We start from the raw sequence: 18,379 nt of genomic DNA, 5'->3' as shown, positions 1-18,379 counted from the left end.
AACGTGATATCGCTAAATATGTCGCGAAATGCTTAACATGTTCCCAAGTGAAAGCAGAGCACCAAAGACCATACGGGGAGTTGCAACCTTTAGAGATCCCGGTATGGAAGTGGGAGGAACTAACAATGGATTTGGTAACCAAGCTCCCTAGAACGAAAAGGGGCACGATACAATATGGGTAATCGTAGATCGGCTTACGAAAAGCGCTCATTTTCTACCTATCAAAGAGGCTTACACCTCCGAGGTAATGGCAGAAATATATATGAATGAGATCATATCTCGACACGGGGTGCCTGTGTCAATCGTCTCGGACCGGGATACCAGATTTACCTCCCGTTACTGGCAAAAGTTTCACGAGAGTGTGGGCACGAGGTTACACATAAGCACCGCCTACCACCCTCAGACTGACGGCCAGTCAGAAAGGACCATTCAAACGCTTATTGATATGCTGAGAGCGTGCGCATTAGACTTTGGGGGAAGCTGGGCTGACCATCTACCCCTAGTGGAATTCTCTTATAATAATAGTTACCATAGTGGCATTAAAATGGCTCCTTATGAACTCCTGTACGGAAGAAAATGTAGAACTCCCGTATGTTGGGGTGAAGTGGGGCAAAGAGAGCTTGCGCCAAGTGATCTAATAGCAGTAACAAATGAAAAGATAAAATTGGTAAGAGCTCGACTGAAAGCGGCCCAAGATCGGCAAAAAGCTTACGCAAGCAAGAAAAGGCGACCCATTGAATTTCAAGTCGGAGATTTCGTTCTGTTGAAAGTGTCCCCATGGAAGGGTATAATCTGTTTTCGCAAGCGGGGCAAATTAGGTCCTCGATATATTGGACCATTCAAAGTCTTGGCTCGAGTTGGAAGGGTCGCATATCGATTAGAATTACCGCCTACTCTAGACGGGATTCATAATACCTTCCACGTGTCGCAGTTGAGGAGGTGTATTGCGGACGAAACAGCATTAGTACCTCTCGATGACATCGAGTTGAAAGAGGGGTTAAATTATGTCGAAAGACCCATAGCCATTAAGGACGTTAAGGTGAAGAATCTCCGCAACAAAGCCGTTAAACAAGTGTTGGTTCAATGGCAACACCGAAAGGGGTCGGAACTCACATGGGAAGCGGAAGATGAGATGAGGAAGCACTATCCATTCCTGTTTGGTATGTGCACTTAAAAATTTGTTATGTGCCTAGGTTTCGGGGACGAAACCTCTTTTAAGGGGGGTAGATTTGTAACGCCCCAAAAACCGGTATTTAATTAAAGTAAATGAAAATGAACAAAAAGTAACCTAGTTAATGGGTTATGATAAGAAATAAGTTAAAAATTTGAATTAATGCTTAAATTAAATACTTATCAATTTAGAAGGGGGTTAATGTGCAAGATTTTAATAATTAAGGTTTTATAGTGGTAAAACCACAAACACACTCCTGTGTGCGTACCTGGGAGCGATCGAACAGAAGAAACAAGGGTGGAAACCCTTGTTCATGCTAATCTACTCAATTAATCAAGAAATTCAAGTCTAAATCAGTTGCATGTCTCAAGTTTATCGATTATCTATGCATACATAGTGAAGTGGTAAGTTTAATTTTTGAAAAGATGAATTCTAGAGTAAGGGTTTAAACCCAAATTCGATTTCTTGTATCTATTGTGGGAAATCTGAGTTAGAAATGCTTCCTAGGACAAGAATCATGTGTGATTTTAGGTTGCATGAAAGAATGTAGTGAAAACCCACTATGTGAAGTTTGTGTTATGAATATGAAGATTATAGGAATGATGAATATATGTAATTTGGCATGTAAATCAGTTTGTAGTATCCGAATGCTAGATAAATTGATATTGATTAAAGGAATTGTAAGAATTAGATTGAGTAATGACGACGTATATAGGATGAATTAGCAAATCGTGCTTTGGATGCTTGTACACTATGCTTTATTAATGTAACGCCCACTAGGTGTTTGATGAAATGCTTGAAAGAGTAATTATGTGTAAATTGAAATGTGATGGAATGAAAGTTAGAGTACTAAACGAATGAATGAATATGTTGATCTAGGTGTGAAGGAAGAAGGTTCGAATTCTAAGAAATCGGAAGGATTACAAGACCGAGGTATGTTCGTTACATACAAATAAACCTTACTTAGAATTTTGTTATAACATCTTAATTAACTATTGTCAAAATGTTATGGTGATTAGTAAGTAACTAGCAAATCCCTTGCGGATTCGGTTGTTATGAATGTTATATTAAGCTATGCAAGTCGACCGGTTCTAGTGAACAAGTCGATCAAGAATAAGCTTCCATCCGTTTTGAACGGTTGGTTTTGAATGCTATGATAAATGTTAGAAGCTTAATCCGTCATGCGGATAAAAAGAAAAAAAGTAATGTCGAAAGCTAATAACTCGATTAAACGAGTTGGATATGTATGCTTAACTCTCATCGAGAGTGTTTATGCTAAACCCAATGTATTGGGTAGTCGAATGCGTAAGAAAGATAAAAGCTCACGTACGGATAGAACTAAAACGAAGGAGTAGTAGTTTAACAAGTATAATGACTAATTTTTAAAACCTTGTTGTTGAATGTAGGTAAATCCTCACTTTAGGCGGTCTGGAGCTTGGAGCGAGCACATGTTTACGTCTTGTTATACCGAACGCTTCCGCTAGCTCATCCGCATCTTTTGATCCATGACTTGTTATTTTGTCTAAGTTAATTAGTAGACGTACATGTGTAAAACTTGTTGTCTTTGTTTTTGGTAGTTTTTATGTCCATCAGTTCGTAGAAGGTTACTTGGCGTATCAAGTATAAAACAGGGGGCTTGTTCGCGTTTCGAACGGGTCATGCCCAATTTTTGTAAAATTTTTGTTATGCAACAAGTTTTATATTTTGATGTCCGTTAAATTACATTAGTAAGTAATTTTATAAAGTAGGAAAAATGCGGATCTAACACGGGTCCTCTTATAAGAAATCATATAAAAAAAATTCTTTTGTAAATATAATTTTTTTTAACACAACTCATAACCTGTGAAGGTCACGAATATATAACCTAGTAATGTATTAAATTAAAACATCAAAACACGGACATTGCATTTTAATGATTTGTACATTACTTTTCTAAGAACTCTATAGGTAGGGTTGTTTGGGATTGAGTTTAAAAATAACTTATTAATTTATTGGAAACAATAAGTCATTTAAAAAAGCCTCAAATCCTGCCTTTTAGAAATGACTTATTTACTTATTAGTTTCTTTCAAAAAGCTACTAAGTCAATAAAACATCCCCTAATAACGTATTAAATTAAAACCATCCCACAAACATTGCAATTTAATGATTTGTACAATAAGACCATACGGAGCGGGTTTGTTTGGAGGCGTGGAAGCCTCTCCACGTCAGGCACACCGGCCCGTCGATGGCATGGAGATTTGGGTGTTGGATTCTTCACCAAGATAGTGAAGAAGACAGTGATGATGTGGGTTGTTTTGATTGAGTGGTTGGTTTTTCTATTTGATTTTTTTTAAATATAATATAAACATAAAAAATGTATGCCATGTGTCAAACAAGCCACCATTTCACTCCCCGTCCTACTTCACCCTTTTTTCACACAACTTTTCTGATAGACATTGCTGACAGCTGACGTCACTGTCAAATGGCGCTTCACGCCCCCTTTTCAAGCCTCCTGCTCCGTATAGTGGAAGAGAAGGGTATAAATACGAGGTCTTTTAAACAGTAGGACTGAACCCGATATAAACGCATTCTCAAGGGGCTATTCTTTCATCTTTTCGGGTTAAACTAAACCCATCCAAAATCCTTTCGACCCTCATCTCCGGCTTTCATCACCAATTCGCTTTCTCAAATGGAGATTTCCCCTGTTTTTGGTCACCGGCTTCACTCTGTTTTCTTCACACTTTCCCCACCACCACCACCGTCACTTCCCTTTTCATCCAGACCCATCACAAATTCTCAATCTACATCCACAAATTCCGTTAGTACCACCACCACCACCACCACCACTAGAACACTTCGAACTCAACTTCAAGATTCTCCAAAGTCCAAAGAATACATCTCAGTTTCCCACAAAGCTAGACAGTCAGCTTTACTCGACATTCAACAATCCAGTGATATACAATTGGCTCTTCAAAGGTGTTAGTTTCAATCTTTACATGGGTTTGGTTAAAAATATATTTTTTGTGTAAAATTAACATGGGCTTGGTTAAAAGTTCAAATATTTATGTGTAATATTAACATGGGTTTGATTAAAAGTTCAATCTTTATGTGTAATGTTAACATGGGTTTGATTAAAAGTTCAGTCTTTATGTGTAATGTTAACATGGGTAATGGGTTTGATTAAAAATATATTTTTTGTGTAAAATTAACATGGGCTTGGTTAAAAGTTCAAATATTTATGTGTAATATTAACATGGGTTTGATTAAAAGTTCAATCTTTATGTGTAATGTTAACATGGGTTTGATTAAAAGTTCAGTCTTTATGTGTAATGTTAACATGGGTAATGGGTTTGGTTAAAAATATATTTTTTGTGTAAAATTAACATGGGCTTGGTTAAAAGTTCAAATATTTATGTGTAATATTAACATGGGTTTGATTAAAAGTTCAATCTTTATGTGTAATGTTAACATGGGTTTGATTTAAAGTTCAATCTTTATGTGTAAAACCAAAATGGGTTTGATTTAAAGTTCAACCTTTATGTGAAAAATTAACATCGGTTTGATAAAAAAAAAATTAATCTTTATGTGTAAAATTAACATGGGTTTGATTACAATACAATCTTTATGTGTAAAATTAACATTTAACAGTTCAATCTTTATGTGTAAAATTAACATGGGTCTGATTAAAAATTCAATCTTTAAATATAAATTTAACAAGGGTTTAATGGAACTTATTTCAGTTTTGATTTGAGAATGAGTACAGGTCAGGAGACATGCTGCAAGTGCAGGATTTCAATATTGTTATGCGTCAATTAGGCAAGCAAAATAGATTCAAGGATCTTTCTCAGGTTCTTCGAAATTTGACGAACTCACTTATTATGTTTGCATAGTTATAATCTGTTCATGATGAATGCATAACACATCTTTTATAGTTTCAAAGCCAATCGTTTGTATTGGGTTTGACAGTTTATAAGTTGACTCCAAAAGTCAAAGGGTGTGTTCTTTACCTTTTTACATAAACTAAAGATTTCTTCTGGTATTGTTTTTGGAAACACCGCAGGTCTTTGAATGGATGCAGCAACATGGAGAGCTAAACTTTGCGTCTTATAGTAGTTACATAAAGCTCATGGGAAAAAATCTCCATCCTAATAAGGCACTCGAAATATACAATGGCATTGAAGATAGGTTAATTAAGGTTAACCCGTCTGTTTGCAATTCGGTTCTCGGTTGTTTAAATAGAAACGGCAAAATCGAGAAAAGCTTTGAACTTTTTCGTCACATGAAACATGACGGTCTTGTGCCGGATGTTGTTACTTATAGTACGGTATGCCTATAATCCCCCCATGTTACTTATAATATGGTATGTCTGTAATCCCCGCATTTTTATTTTATTTTTTTAGCTACTTTCGGGTTGTGCGAAAGTCCAAGACGGTTATACGAAAGCTACAGAGCTGGTACAGGAGCTCAAGCACAAGGGGTTGCAGATGGATAGTGTTATTTATGGGACGATAATATCGGTTTGCGCTTCATGTAATCAATGCAAAGAAGCAGAGAGATATTTTAACCAAATGAAGATCGAAGGCCACGTTCCTAATGTCTTCCATTACAGTTCTTTGCTTAATGCATATTCGGTGGAAGGAAATTATGAGAAGGCTGAGGAGATATTTAAAGAGATGAAGTCAGCAGGCTTGGTTCCAAACAAGGTATACTTCTTATGCTTCACACATTATTATTTTGAAACTTCGTTTGGATGCTTTTCTCACAACTTAACGTTGCAGGTTGTTTTGACAACGTTATTGAAGGTGTATGTTAGAGGAGGGTTGTTTGAAAAGGCGAGAGTGTTACTAAATGAATTAGAAGCCCTAGGCTATGCTGAAGAAGAGGTAAAGTGGGATCTTAATTTTTTTACGGTGGTCACAAGTAGAGACGCGTCGGGCGGGTTTGGTAATGGGTCATACTAGGTTTTTTTTTTTTTTTTTTTTTTTTTTTTTTTTTTTCGGGTTGACCCATTAACACTTTTCTTTTGTCCTTAATAAAAATTATCCTATAAATATGATTACAAAAACTATAGAATTACAATAATAATTTAATATTTTCACAAAGCGGTTAGGACATTGTATACATTAAACATACGCGTTATTCTATAAATAACTAATGTGTTAAAATTTTTTTAGCTAATTATTTTTGTTTACCCCGTTTAAGATAAAACGTTAACCAAATTTACCCATTGATAAGTAAATGGGTCAAAATCGCCTCCTTTACCCGCAATCGATATTAGATTTTCTTTTATGGGGTAACCTATCAATTAGAACCTAATTTTCCTTTAATAAAAATGAATTTATATTCACTTACTTGGCCATTGTCATTTCACATAATTGATGGTCTTTACTAGAGTCTGTTTAATTTTTCAATTTTATAACTTTGGAGGGATATTTTAAGTCATTTGGTTAAGATCAAATATTTCTCCTTAGACTACATGACAAGCCAAACATTGCAATTTTCATGGGGCATAGGAGGTAGTATTTACCTTTTTGATGACCGTACCATCGACTTTTAAAGATCTTCATACTCTTTAAGTGGCTAATTATTTTGTAGATGCCGTATTGTTTGCTAATGGATGCTCTATCAAAAGCTGGAAAAATAGACGAAGCTAAGTTGGTGTTTACTGAAATGAAGACAAGAAATGTGAAAACAGGCGCGTACCATTAGGGACGGGAAAAAAATAACCGTGATTTCTTGAATATTTGTTTTGCTATATTACAAATTTTTTTTGCAAGTTTAAGCTAACTTTTTTCGTCTTGAAATTACATCCAGATGGGTATGCCTACAGCATTATGATTTCAGCCTTCTGTAGATATGGACTCCTTGACGATGCAAAACAATTAGCATCCGAATTTGAAGCGAAATACGAAAAATATGATGTGGTTGTATTGAACACAATGCTGTGTGCCTACTGCAGAACGGGAGAAATGGAGAATGTAATGAATTTGATGAAGAAAATGGATAAATTGGCAATTAATCCCGACCGAAATACTTTTCATATTTTAATCAAGTATTTTGTCAAGGAGAAGTTATATATGCTTGCTTTTAAAACTTTGCAAGATATGCACAATAGAGGCCAACAACCCGATGAAGTATACCCCCCTTTCTTTCTTTTTCTTTATTATTTGTAGCTAATAAAATGTTTGGATATTAGTGAAATATCTAAAATACCCTTCAATAACGACAAAACAAAATAGTCTTACGGACCAAATGACCACCATAACTATCTTGGCGTGTTACAATATTCGGCTTCAGTTAATTTTATCTGATTGCGTTATTTTGGTCATATTGCAGGAAATTTGTTCTAATTTAATGTTTCATCTTGGTAAAACGGGTGCCCATTCGGAAGCATATACGGTATATAATATGCTGAGATATAGCAAAAAACCAATGTGCAAGGATCTTCACGAAAAGGTTCTTTACATTCTCATAGCTGGACGGCTTTATAAAGATGCATATGTCGTGTTCAAGGTGCGTTACTTTTCTTTGTTGATCTGATACCATTTGAAGGTAAACGATATACATTAATATACATTCTAGTATTCTACCAAATATAATGATTTGGGCTATAATATTTGGGCTAATTAAATATTTTATTTGGGCTTTATAAATAAAAAAATTAAAACCGGGGGGTCGAAAACGTATATACCTAATTTTTTTTATAAAACCGGGGGGTTGAAAACGTATATACCTACAAAATCCTATACGAAACGTACATATATAACACTACTGACCGAAAAGTTCGGGGGGTCGGGCGCCCCTCCCCGCCCCTTAAAACCTGCACCCCTGGTGTCAAGGGCTAAAAATGTGTAATACGTTGTTTAGGATAATGCAAGGTTGATCTCTCGGCCCGCTCTCAAGAGGTTTTCTAGTTCATTTATGAGATTCGGTAATATAAATTTGATAAATGATGTCATGAAGGCTATCCATAACTCCGGATACAAGATCGGTCAGGTAATTTAGATATACCTTTTGCTTATTATGACTTGAAGTCGCAATAAAATTACCTATTGCAATATTTTAATTTCAGGGTTTATTTTCCATGGCAATAACGCGTTACATAGCTCAACCAGAAAAGAAGGACCTGCTACTTCAGTTGCTGGAATGGATGTCCGGTCAAGGCTATGTTGTCGATCCGTCCACACGAAATTTGATACTAAAGAACTCAGACATGTTTGGACGTCAACAAACGGCTGAGATTTTGTCCAAACAACACATGATGTCAAGAACATTGAAAACAAAAGACACAAGTAAACGATGAAGAAACTTGATAACTCTTATTTCCCTCACATTCTGTATCTAACAGTGGCAGAATTGACGGGTCGGATAATGGGTCAAAACGGGTTCATCGTCATTCAAAAGTATGTAAATGAGCCGAACCGATCCTAACTAAGCTTGAGCTCGACTCGTTCAACTTAAGCGAGTTGGGTTAGATTTATCATCTGCTGGATTCAGGAAGAAAATATATGTAAATTTGTGATGCTTCCATTGTACCATGCAAAAGTTTCACTCCCAGGAGTTAGGAGCTATTACATGTGTTATTATTGTATATACAAAAACCCAAAGGGTATGTTATGCAATTTGTTATTATAATTTTTAAATGAGATGAAGCTTTTTTACTATTTTTTTTGAATTTAGGTTTTTTTGTTTACAAAAAAAAAAAAAAAAAAAAAAAAAAAAAAAAAAAAAAACATGACACTCATTTTTATAAATAAATTGGTGGCATTATTAGTTATTACATGACCTGTGTTTGGAGATTATTTATATGGTATTAAAAAAAAGTTAATAAGACAGGATATATGGGTAGATTCGTTTATGGTATGGTTTGAAGGATAATAACAGAAATACTCATAGCATGCACCCTGTTCTCTCTTTTTAATACAAATCTTCTCATATCAAACTATGAAGTAAACCTGATTTCAGTTGGAGATGTTACACTTTTTTCATAAAGGTTGTAAAAAGTTGTTGACATTTGTAAAACCACATCAACCTGGTCTTGGTCTTTAGCTATTAATAATACTAGCCGAGCCGGCTTCATTCGATCTTTCCAGCCATACCATAAACTGAACTTGTATTAGGCTTGTCTTTAACTCGAGTCGGTTCATTGCTCAGTCAGTTGGCTTGTTTATTTTTTTTGCATTTGTTGAGCGACAACGATATCAAGTTATAGTACAAAACTATACGTATTTACATATATAGAGGCCGATTATTGTACAATATCCCTTAATGTACATTGCGTACGCGATTTGTATATAACATGCGATTTTGTAATTTTGGTTATCCGAGTTTATGATCATGCGATTTTGATATATAACATGCGAACAACCATTTTTTGGGGAGTCCGAGTTTAAGAGCCATGTGAGTTTATACACATGTCCGGGTTTTGTCAGCCATGCGATTTTGATATATAACGTGCGATTATGATATGTCTGAGTTTGTGACATGTCCGAGTTTGTGAATCATGCGATTAAGACATGTCCGGGTTTGTGTATAACATGTGATTTCTAATCGCGTACGCAATGTACGTTAAAAAAACATTTTATACGATACACTTTTTCTACATATATAAACAAATTTATATATACCAACGATTACCCAAGCCAAATAATATTTATATAGTCTGACTATGATTTTTATCAGCTTACAATTTTTTGTAGGAACCGTTCGCGTAATTAAATAAAATAAAACAAATTTTATTAAATAATTACAATACAGAAATGAGAAAGCCTAACCAACTAGTACAATTACAACTGAAAATAACCAAAGTACAAGAAATGTAGAAGAAGAAGAAGAGTAAGGCACGTGTTCAACACGCTTCCCTTAAAACAAATTCCGAGTCTCTCAAGAGTACTCGTTTTGTTTCCCAGGGTACAACAGCCAGAGCAGTAGCACTGCTGGAGTTCGCCTACAACCTGAAGGTTACCTTGAAAATGCAAGAGAGAGATCAGAAAAGTTGTGGAGAGAAAGTGAATTGCTGTTATATTCTTGGTGTTGCTCTGCAGTGGTGGAGATGAACTGGTTTGAGTCACAAAACAGAATGGTTGCGCAAGACACACTGGTGCGCGCGCGCCCAGGTCTGCACGCCCATGCGCGGTGCGTCCTTTTGGCTCACTGCCATGCGCGCGTGCGCCACGTCACGCGCTTCGAATCCGCACGCCACTTTACCACTTGGTCCTTGCAGCCTCTGTGATCTACCACGCACACCTGGTCAAAAATACAAAGGCGGCTCTCAAGCGGCTCACGGCGATGCGAGCGTGCAAAGTGCGCCATCGAAGCGCCACATTGCGCCTCATCGCCCACGCCGCGCGCGCGCGCGTGTGCGAGTTAGGGTTCCGCACCCTTCGCGAGGACACTAGTGTGTGCTTCCATGAAACAATAAGGATGGAGAGTTCCGCCTTAAATACCCATTTAAGTTCCATCTCTCATCCGATGTGGGACAAGGTGCTACTTTCCCTTTTGTTTCAGCATTGAATGTTCCAAACACCCAACTTTGAGCATCGATATCTCTTTCATCTTAGCTCCGTTTTGGACGTGGTTTAGTTCGTTGCGAAGTTCTTCCAACATAGAACACAAACCCACAAATAAATATATAAAACCCGCTCATTTTATTATATTTATTTCTAGTCCAAAAATAGGAAAAAATCATTTTCCTATATTTGTGAAAAATGCTATTTTCACCTATTTTTTCCAACAATCCCCCACATGAAAAATGCTATTTTCATCAAATTTCCAACAATCCCCCACATGTATGGAAATCGATCTTTTCCTTACACTTTTCAACGATAAACTTCGACAGTTGAGTATTGCAAGATAGGTAGGTTGATGCCTTTGAACCTTCTTTTGTGAAGCATACTTAGCTTACTAGCGGTTTGTAGACGCGATGTCCTTGAACATACCCCCATTTGTGTAAACGACAATACACTTCACACAATACTCTCCCTGGTTTGGCCAACTCCTCATTGTCGTGTCCTATTATGGTCCTGGAACACTAGCCTGGTTCTGCGAGAGCTCTAGGATTTGCGCACCCCACAAATCCATTTGAAGCGACCCCACTTCTCTCTAACATAGGTGATTCATCTGAATCATTAAAAGCATCATGGTTATTTGATTTCCCGAAATCGTTAACCTTAATATGCTTAGCCTCACTTCAATGCCACTGATTGGAATGGACTAGGAAGTATATAACTCCCTTTTATGTTGTTTGGGGTACTCCCCCATAGTGACCGTTTTGGTAATATGATTAAGTTGTCCTATTGAATTTAGATCTTGGGATCTCCAGTCAACTAAGTTAGGTTTCTCTCATATTCCCATTTACCACGGCCTTTAGTCCCATTCCTCTTGATGACGTTTCTACTAACTCTCTGCTTAAGCCTTTTGTAAACGGGTCTGCAATGTTATCCTTTGATCTCACATAATCAATTGTGATAACACCCGTTGAGAGTAGTTGTCGTACCGTGTTATGTCTACGTCGCATATGCCTTGATCTGCCATTGTACATCAAGCTTTGTGCTCTACCAATCGCTGATTGGCTATCACAATATACACATATGGCTGGCAAAGGCTTTGGCCATCTTGGAATATCTTCCACGAATTGACGTAGCCATTCCGCCTCCTCGCCTGACTTATCCAAGGCGATAAATTCAGATTCCATTGTGGATCTTGCCATGACCATTTGCTTAGAAGACTTCCAAGCAATGGCAGCTCCTCCAAGTGTAAACACGTAACCACTTGTTGATTTGGAATCTTTATTATCCGATATCCAGTTTGCATCAGTGTATCCTTCGATCACTGCTGGTTGTCAGGTATAATGCAGTCTATAATCTCTTGTGTATCTTATGTATCTAAGCACCCTCGTGATAGCTTTCCAATGATCCGCGCACGGATTGCTGGTGTATCTACATAGCCTACTCACCGCGTAAGCCAAGTCGGGTCTAGTACATGTCATTAGATACATTAGACTGCCAATAATTCTTGAATACTCTAACTGAGCAACTCCATCTCCTTTATTTTTCTTGAGATGTTGGGAGGTATCAACTGGAGTTCGAGCTACACTCGTATCTCCCGAGTTGAATTTTTCAAGACTTTTATCCACATAGTGAGATTGACTTAACATAAGACCATCTTGGGTTCTAATGATCTTTACTCCAAGAATCACATCCGCTAAACCCATGTCTTTCATGTCAAATCTCGCTTTCAACATGCTTTTAGTAGCTTTGATAATTTTATCATTACTCCCAATGATAAGCATATCGTCTACATAAAGGCATAAAATCACATAACCTTCATTTGTGTCTTTGAAATACACACATTTGTCGCACTCATTTATTTTGAAACCATTGTCAATCATGACATGATCAAACTTTTGGTGCCATTGTTTTGGTGCTTGCTTCTAGCCATACAAAGACTTGACGAGTTTACATACTTTACCCTCTTGACCTGGGGCGGAGAAACCTTCAGCTTGCTCCATGTAAATCTCTTCTTCTAAATTGCCATTTAGAAATGCGGTTTTAACGCCCATTTGGTGAACTTCCAAATTTCTTAAAGCCGCTATAGCAAGAACCAATCTAATCGAGGTTATGCGCGTCACAGGCGAGTAGGTATCAAAGTAATCTAGACCTTCCTTTTGTCTAAATCCTTTAATCACCAACCTAGCCTTGTATTTATTAATACTTCCATCAGTTTTCATCTTCCTTTTGAATATCCAACGATATCCAAGTGGTTTGCAACTAGGTGGAAGATCTACTAACTCCCAAGTATGATTTTGCAATATAGAATCAATTTCATTCCTTATTGCATCTTTCCATTGAGGTCATTCTGAAGAGGAAACCACTTCGCGATATGTATTGGGCTCTCCCTCAACCATATTGTAACACCCCGTGTTACCGAATGTCAAAGTCAAAGTCAAAGTCAAAGTCAAGTTGACTCCTTTGACTGTAAATAGTCTCTTTTATGTTTTAATTGTATTATGTGGAGTAAGTGTTTTTAATCAGAAGAATCAAAGTAATCGAACATGTAATCGACGTGAAACGCTTATCGACCTTGAATAGTAGGAAGTAACAATGCGATAAAGTTAAATCAATCAACAATCAAGCTAATCGAATCATTATCGAACTCGAAGCTCAAATTACGCGACCTTGGTATTATTTATACGTGTGTGTGTGCCTTACGTGTTACTTGTGCGTGTTTACTTTATGTTATGTGTGGTGATCAATCGAATCGAAACTCGAAACTTAATCGAACTCAATCAAAATTGAAGTCGAATGTGGAATGAAGATGCTTGTATGTAGATATAGTAGTTGGGACTAAAAGTAATTTGAATAGGAACTCTATCGTATTCGTATCGTCTTCAATCGAAATCGAAATATCAGAAATCGTCGCACCGAACACCCAAAACAGGCTGCGGATCGATCAGGCTTTCACCCAATCGAATAGCCCAGCCGATCGGACAGGCTGTCCGATCGAGCAGGCTGTCCGATCGGGATGCCTGGCCGATCGGCCAGCACTTTCCCCTTTTGGAAGCCTATAAATAGCCCTGTCATTGTCATTCTTTCCACTTTTGGAAACTCTCTGTCCGACCAGCTCGTGTTCCTCACTATTTCTCAGATTTCTTTCAATCCCGGTAAGATTTCATCCTAATTCTTGTATGATTTTGATCTATGCACACTTCTTCACCTTTCTATCTTTCAAATCTTGATTTCTAACCGTGAAATCATCAAGATCTAAGTGTTCTAGGATGATGTCATCATGGTGTTCTTCAAGAACTCCATGTTTTGGCCTCATTCCACCAAGAATCACTTGGATCTAACTGATTTCCACATAAACAAACAAAGATCTATCCTAGATCTAAACATTTACACGATGTAAAGGAGTGAAAGATGGATTTTCCAACTTTCTTCCAACTCTTTTACACTCAATGCCTTCAAACCGGTAGAAACGGAGCTTGAGCCAACTCACTAAACATTCTAATGGTTGAGTGGTTCGGGATTCGGATTCTATCTGCGAGGTTCACCGATCTCAGGTTAAACTCTAGACTCCGTTCCGAACCGTTCACCGGCCGGACTTGAGTGATTCCTGTCCGAGCAGGGGAAACAAGTAAGGACGAAGGTTCCATGGTTTAGCTCGTTGTCAAAGTACCTCGATAAAACGTCAAACAATCAAGACAGCCAAATGTTAGGCGAATAGGCCGACCAGGTCAGGATGCTGATCGATCGAACAGGCTGTTCGAACGAACAACCCAATCGATCAGACATGTCAGCCGATCGACCAGGCCAGCCGATCGGCTAGCAAGTGGCCCCATACTTTGACAAGTTTCATGAAGTATGGTATTGAACGAAGTGATGTTCGATCGAAAGAGCTGTTCGATAACATTACTCATCGGATCATGAGATACTATGCTTCAACACTTAATCAATTTTCAATTCGTTCAACGTATTGGAGTGCCACCCGATCGAACATGCTGTTCGATCAGGTGACATCCTGCTGAGGACCATATCTGAAGTACCTAACCGATCGGTTAAGCCGGCCGATCGAACAGACCGTTCGATCGATCGACCTGAAAGGTAAGGACACTTCAGTGTTCTCAAATACTACAACGAAAACTTCAAAAGGACAAGCCATCATACACAAACACATCCTACTCAGAGGAAGAAACAATCCACTCGAACAGCCCAACCGATCGAGCCTACCGGCCGATCGAACAGGCTGTCCGAACGGATTGTCCAACCGAACGAACAACCCGTTCGATCGAACCTACTGTTCGATCGACCAGGCTGTTCGACCCATTTACACTTGTTTCCATTTCACGCGTTACTCATCGTTATGCTATCGAACTACTCAGGCTAACCTTACTCTCAAGCGCTCACTTCAATCCATCAATCATTCGCTGTGAGTATACTCGAACCCTTTTTGCTTTAGCACGTTTGGGTGTTACATACGTTACTTATCTAAAATCACAATTGAACACACTACTCAGTTATTTAAACGCTAACCATTCTGCATGTATTACGTGACTAAATGAATGCTTGTTTTTATGTTTACACGTGGAATGGTGTCTACCTGCCTTAACGACGTAGTACTATAGTTTGGACTCAGCACCCGTTCACACGGGGGTTGTTAAGGACAATTACTTGCATGGATTACGGTGGTAATCATGTATTGCGAACTGTCTTGGACAGTCAACCTGCAGTCATTGGTATCGATAGATCCATGTCGAGAATTAACATGCTTCGTTTTCCTCTATGTACGTGCTGGTTATGCGTAAACTATTCTGAACTCTATATGCTATTATCAAACTTGTATGCTCACCTTTACATTTTATGTATTGACTTTATTTTAACGTATGTGATAGGTATTTAAGGTGTTTATCTGCTAGGAAGGCGAGCTTAGAATAAGCGTCTAGAGCATAGTTTTCTGTAGATCTTGCAGATTGAGTCTCTAGAGGCATTTGAACAATATTTTATTTTATTTAAATCTGAGTTGTATTAACAGAAATACTTGACTGGTTGTTATCTGTAATAATTTATTTTATTATTTGGGATACGGTATGGGACGTATCATTTAACTGAATAGTATTAATAGTTGTTGTGGAAACTTCTGGACAATCTGTTTCGCTCAGTGCCATGCCCCGATGATTCCGCCTTCGGTTGGGGTGTGACAGATTGGTATCAGAGCCATAACTATTGGGAATTAGGCTAGACACGACCTAGTCCGGGTCGCTGTCTTAGAGACCTAGACTATAGTTAAGAACCAACAGACCAAGTTTATGTGTTACCTATCGCCATTTCCTGCACTTTCACTGCACTCGAATTTTCAAATGAACTCGAGCGATTTAGTCAAGATTAGGTGTGAAAACCGCAAACTCTCGACTAAATTGCTTGGCCAATGCTAAGTTTATCAATTTATCAATGATTTCCTCATTATTTTTCGTTAACGAACGAGGAGAATTATACCAAATCAGGAGTGAAATCCATATTTTGATGAATAATCTCCTCAATTTTTGCTAAAACAAGGAAGAAATTGCTAAGCTAGGGGTGAAACCCAAACCTTGGCAACTTATTCCAACTTTTACCCATCTCACCAAAGCCTCGACGGACTCCAACGACCTAAACTCACGAGTATGACCTAGGGAATATGTGCTGAATGCCCAAGAATCGAGGCAGAAACACGATCCCGAAAGTCAAAATGAGACGACAAGTCTATTGAGAATAGTCGAATCGCTTTGGGTAGTCGACGTCTAATAGCCGCAGAAAATCTATCTTTCGATTTTATGTGTTTCGATTCTGAGCCCGCAACCGCAGACTCTGATAATTTGTCGATTTTCTGTGCTTTATGTGTATTTACCTGTTATGTGTTTGAATTTTTGGAGGATTATTCGATTTTTGCTATCACTTCGATCGACACACATGACTAGCGTTGCTATTCTATCTCAAGACGATAACAAGTCGCTGCAATTCTAGACAACATTATGCTACGATATACGATTATACTATACTACTCGACATGCCATACGACTATACGATGCTACTTGAACGACACATGAACTTGGAAGGATAGGTTTATGTAATCTGACTACAACTGTGCTTAATTGTGTATGTGCTTAGGTGCTTATGTGCTTCTGTGATTCTGTGCTCTATGTGCTTCTGTGCCTCTGTGATTACATGAATCTGTGATTTTGTGACTATATGATTATGTGATTTATGCCTTATCGTGTTCCTGAGCTTTAGTAAGTAGTAGACGTGTGAGGTGAGATTCGAATTGTTGTGTCTGAAACCCACGACAATGTCTATTGTAGACCATGTCGTCTTCTGGACACCGAACCCCTCTTACCCGCCAAGAAAAGAGAGACCGTCGTCTTGCTGCTATCATCGCCAAGCAAGTGGCAAAGGCTGTAAGCGAGGTGTATGAAAATGTCAGCAAATCGTCCGAGGAGTCGCGAACTGACGCTCCTAAAGATGCCAACAAGAATGTTTTCAGCTTCAAACAGTTAAAGGCATGCGGACCAAAAGAATTCACCAGAGAAGATGGCCCTACCGCCATGTTTCAATGGTTTGATTTGGTTGAAGTCACTCTGCGCCAAAGCGGCTGTCCTGAGAATCTCCGTACCCTAAATGCGACCGGCGTTTTCCAGTCCCGAGCTCTAGACTGGTGGACGGCCGAACGAAACAAACGCGGGAATGATGCATCTTATGAGCTGACTTGGGAAGAGCTGAAGGCCATCATGATGGACGAATTCTGCCCTCCCCATGAACGCCAAAAGCTGGAGGACGAGTTTTGGAACATCAAGCAGAAGGACGAAGACAATGCTGCTTTAACTGCTCGCTTCAAGCAGCTTAGCATTATCTGTCCCGATCAAGTCAAGACGCCAGACATGGCCATCAAGAAGTATATTCGAGCTCTACCTGATTGTGTTGCCGACTGTTGGTGCACTGAATGTCTGTTAACTGTGTCTTAATAAAGTCTTAGGTCTAGATAGGTCAGATTGGAGCACGAAAATCAAGAATAGGATTTTAGCATGTAATTCCGCTCCAAATGACACTTGTGTCATTTGAAGCGAAATCAGGTAATATGTTAATTCCACTCCAGGTGTCAAATGTATGATTCCGCTCCAAACTATAATAGGTGATTCCGCTCCTGATGATGATCATGAGGTTCCGCTCAGACCGTTTCGAGCAGAATCAGCATCACTATAAATACCTGATGTGTGATCACATTCAGTAATTTTGGAGCGGAATTAGAGTCGAGGTGCTGCCAAAATTTTGTCAGAAATCATTGTAATCGACTCGGAAAGCATTAATAGAAAGGAAATTAAGAGGATAAAGCTGTGTGACTTCATTTACTTTGATTCCGCCTCTGTATATGAAGATGAACTGCCTTTTACTGACTGTTTAGGGTCACAACACGGTCCAGCAAGTGGTATCAGAGCTCAGGACGAGGAGTTCATACCATAGCAGCTTGATTCTACCGGATTTTCTCATTTCTACTCCCTTCTTCACATACTTTTCTGATTTGAACTAGTTCCAACGGTTGAAATGGACTGAATTTCGAGTATATTGTGTAAAACATAGAATTAACAAAGCCTAGAAAGAATCAGGTTAAAAATCGGATTAAAAATGGTAAAAACAACCTAAAAACCTGATTCCGCTCGAAAAGTTCTTCGCTGAAAAAGTTGATTCCGCTCGAAATCACTT

The 18,379-nt window shown here is 38.3% G+C and overlaps 2 protein-coding genes across 3 annotated transcripts; both read left to right on the top strand.

The window, feature by feature from the left end:
* Window positions 1-544: 544 nt before the first annotated feature.
* Window positions 545-1,174, top strand: LOC110881338. Its single transcript, XM_022129625.1, has one exon. It carries the CDS (start codon window positions 545-547, stop codon window positions 1,172-1,174), a length of 630 nt encoding a protein of 209 aa, XP_021985317.1.
* A 2,590-nt stretch (window positions 1,175-3,764) lies between these two features.
* Window positions 3,765-8,815, top strand: LOC110884741 (pentatricopeptide repeat-containing protein At1g10910, chloroplastic). Of its 2 annotated transcripts, none has more exons than XM_022132453.2 (10): window positions 3,765-4,127; window positions 4,915-4,999; window positions 5,212-5,475; window positions 5,552-5,854; window positions 5,930-6,034; window positions 6,747-6,846; window positions 6,966-7,285; window positions 7,488-7,664; window positions 8,019-8,147; window positions 8,224-8,815. In XM_022132453.2, exons 1-10 carry the CDS (start codon window positions 3,841-3,843, stop codon window positions 8,452-8,454), a joined length of 2,001 nt encoding a protein of 666 aa, XP_021988145.1. In that variant the 5' UTR covers window positions 3,765-3,840; the 3' UTR covers window positions 8,455-8,815. The 2 variants fall into 2 exon arrangements, with proteins under 2 accessions (XP_021988145.1, XP_035834392.1); XM_035978499.1 differs by having other exon boundaries at window positions 3,999-4,127; window positions 4,892-4,999.
* The last annotated feature ends 9,564 nt before the right edge of the window (window positions 8,816-18,379 follow it).

The sequence above is a fragment of the Helianthus annuus genome, chromosome 10, assembly GCF_002127325.2.
Source record: "Helianthus annuus cultivar XRQ/B chromosome 10, HanXRQr2.0-SUNRISE, whole genome shotgun sequence".
In the NCBI taxonomy this organism is placed as follows: domain Eukaryota; kingdom Viridiplantae; phylum Streptophyta; class Magnoliopsida; order Asterales; family Asteraceae; genus Helianthus; species Helianthus annuus.
The sequence above is the reverse complement of the archived record's forward strand: the minus strand, read 5'-3'. Positions and strand labels throughout refer to the sequence as shown.

Coding starts and splice junctions, on each gene's coding strand:
- LOC110881338 (XM_022129625.1), top strand. CDS start 545: ATGGCTCCTTATGAACTCCTGTACGGAAGAAAATGTAGAACTCCCGTA.
- LOC110884741 (XM_022132453.2), top strand. CDS start 3,841: ATGGAGATTTCCCCTGTTTTTGGTCACCGGCTTCACTCTGTTTTCTTC. Junction 6,035..6,746: donor TAGGCTATGCTGAAGAAGAG/GTAAAGTGGGAT, acceptor ATTATTTTGTAG/ATGCCGTATTGTTTGCTAAT. Junction 8,148..8,223: donor CCGGATACAAGATCGGTCAG/GTAATTTAGATA, acceptor TTTTAATTTCAG/GGTTTATTTTCCATGGCAAT.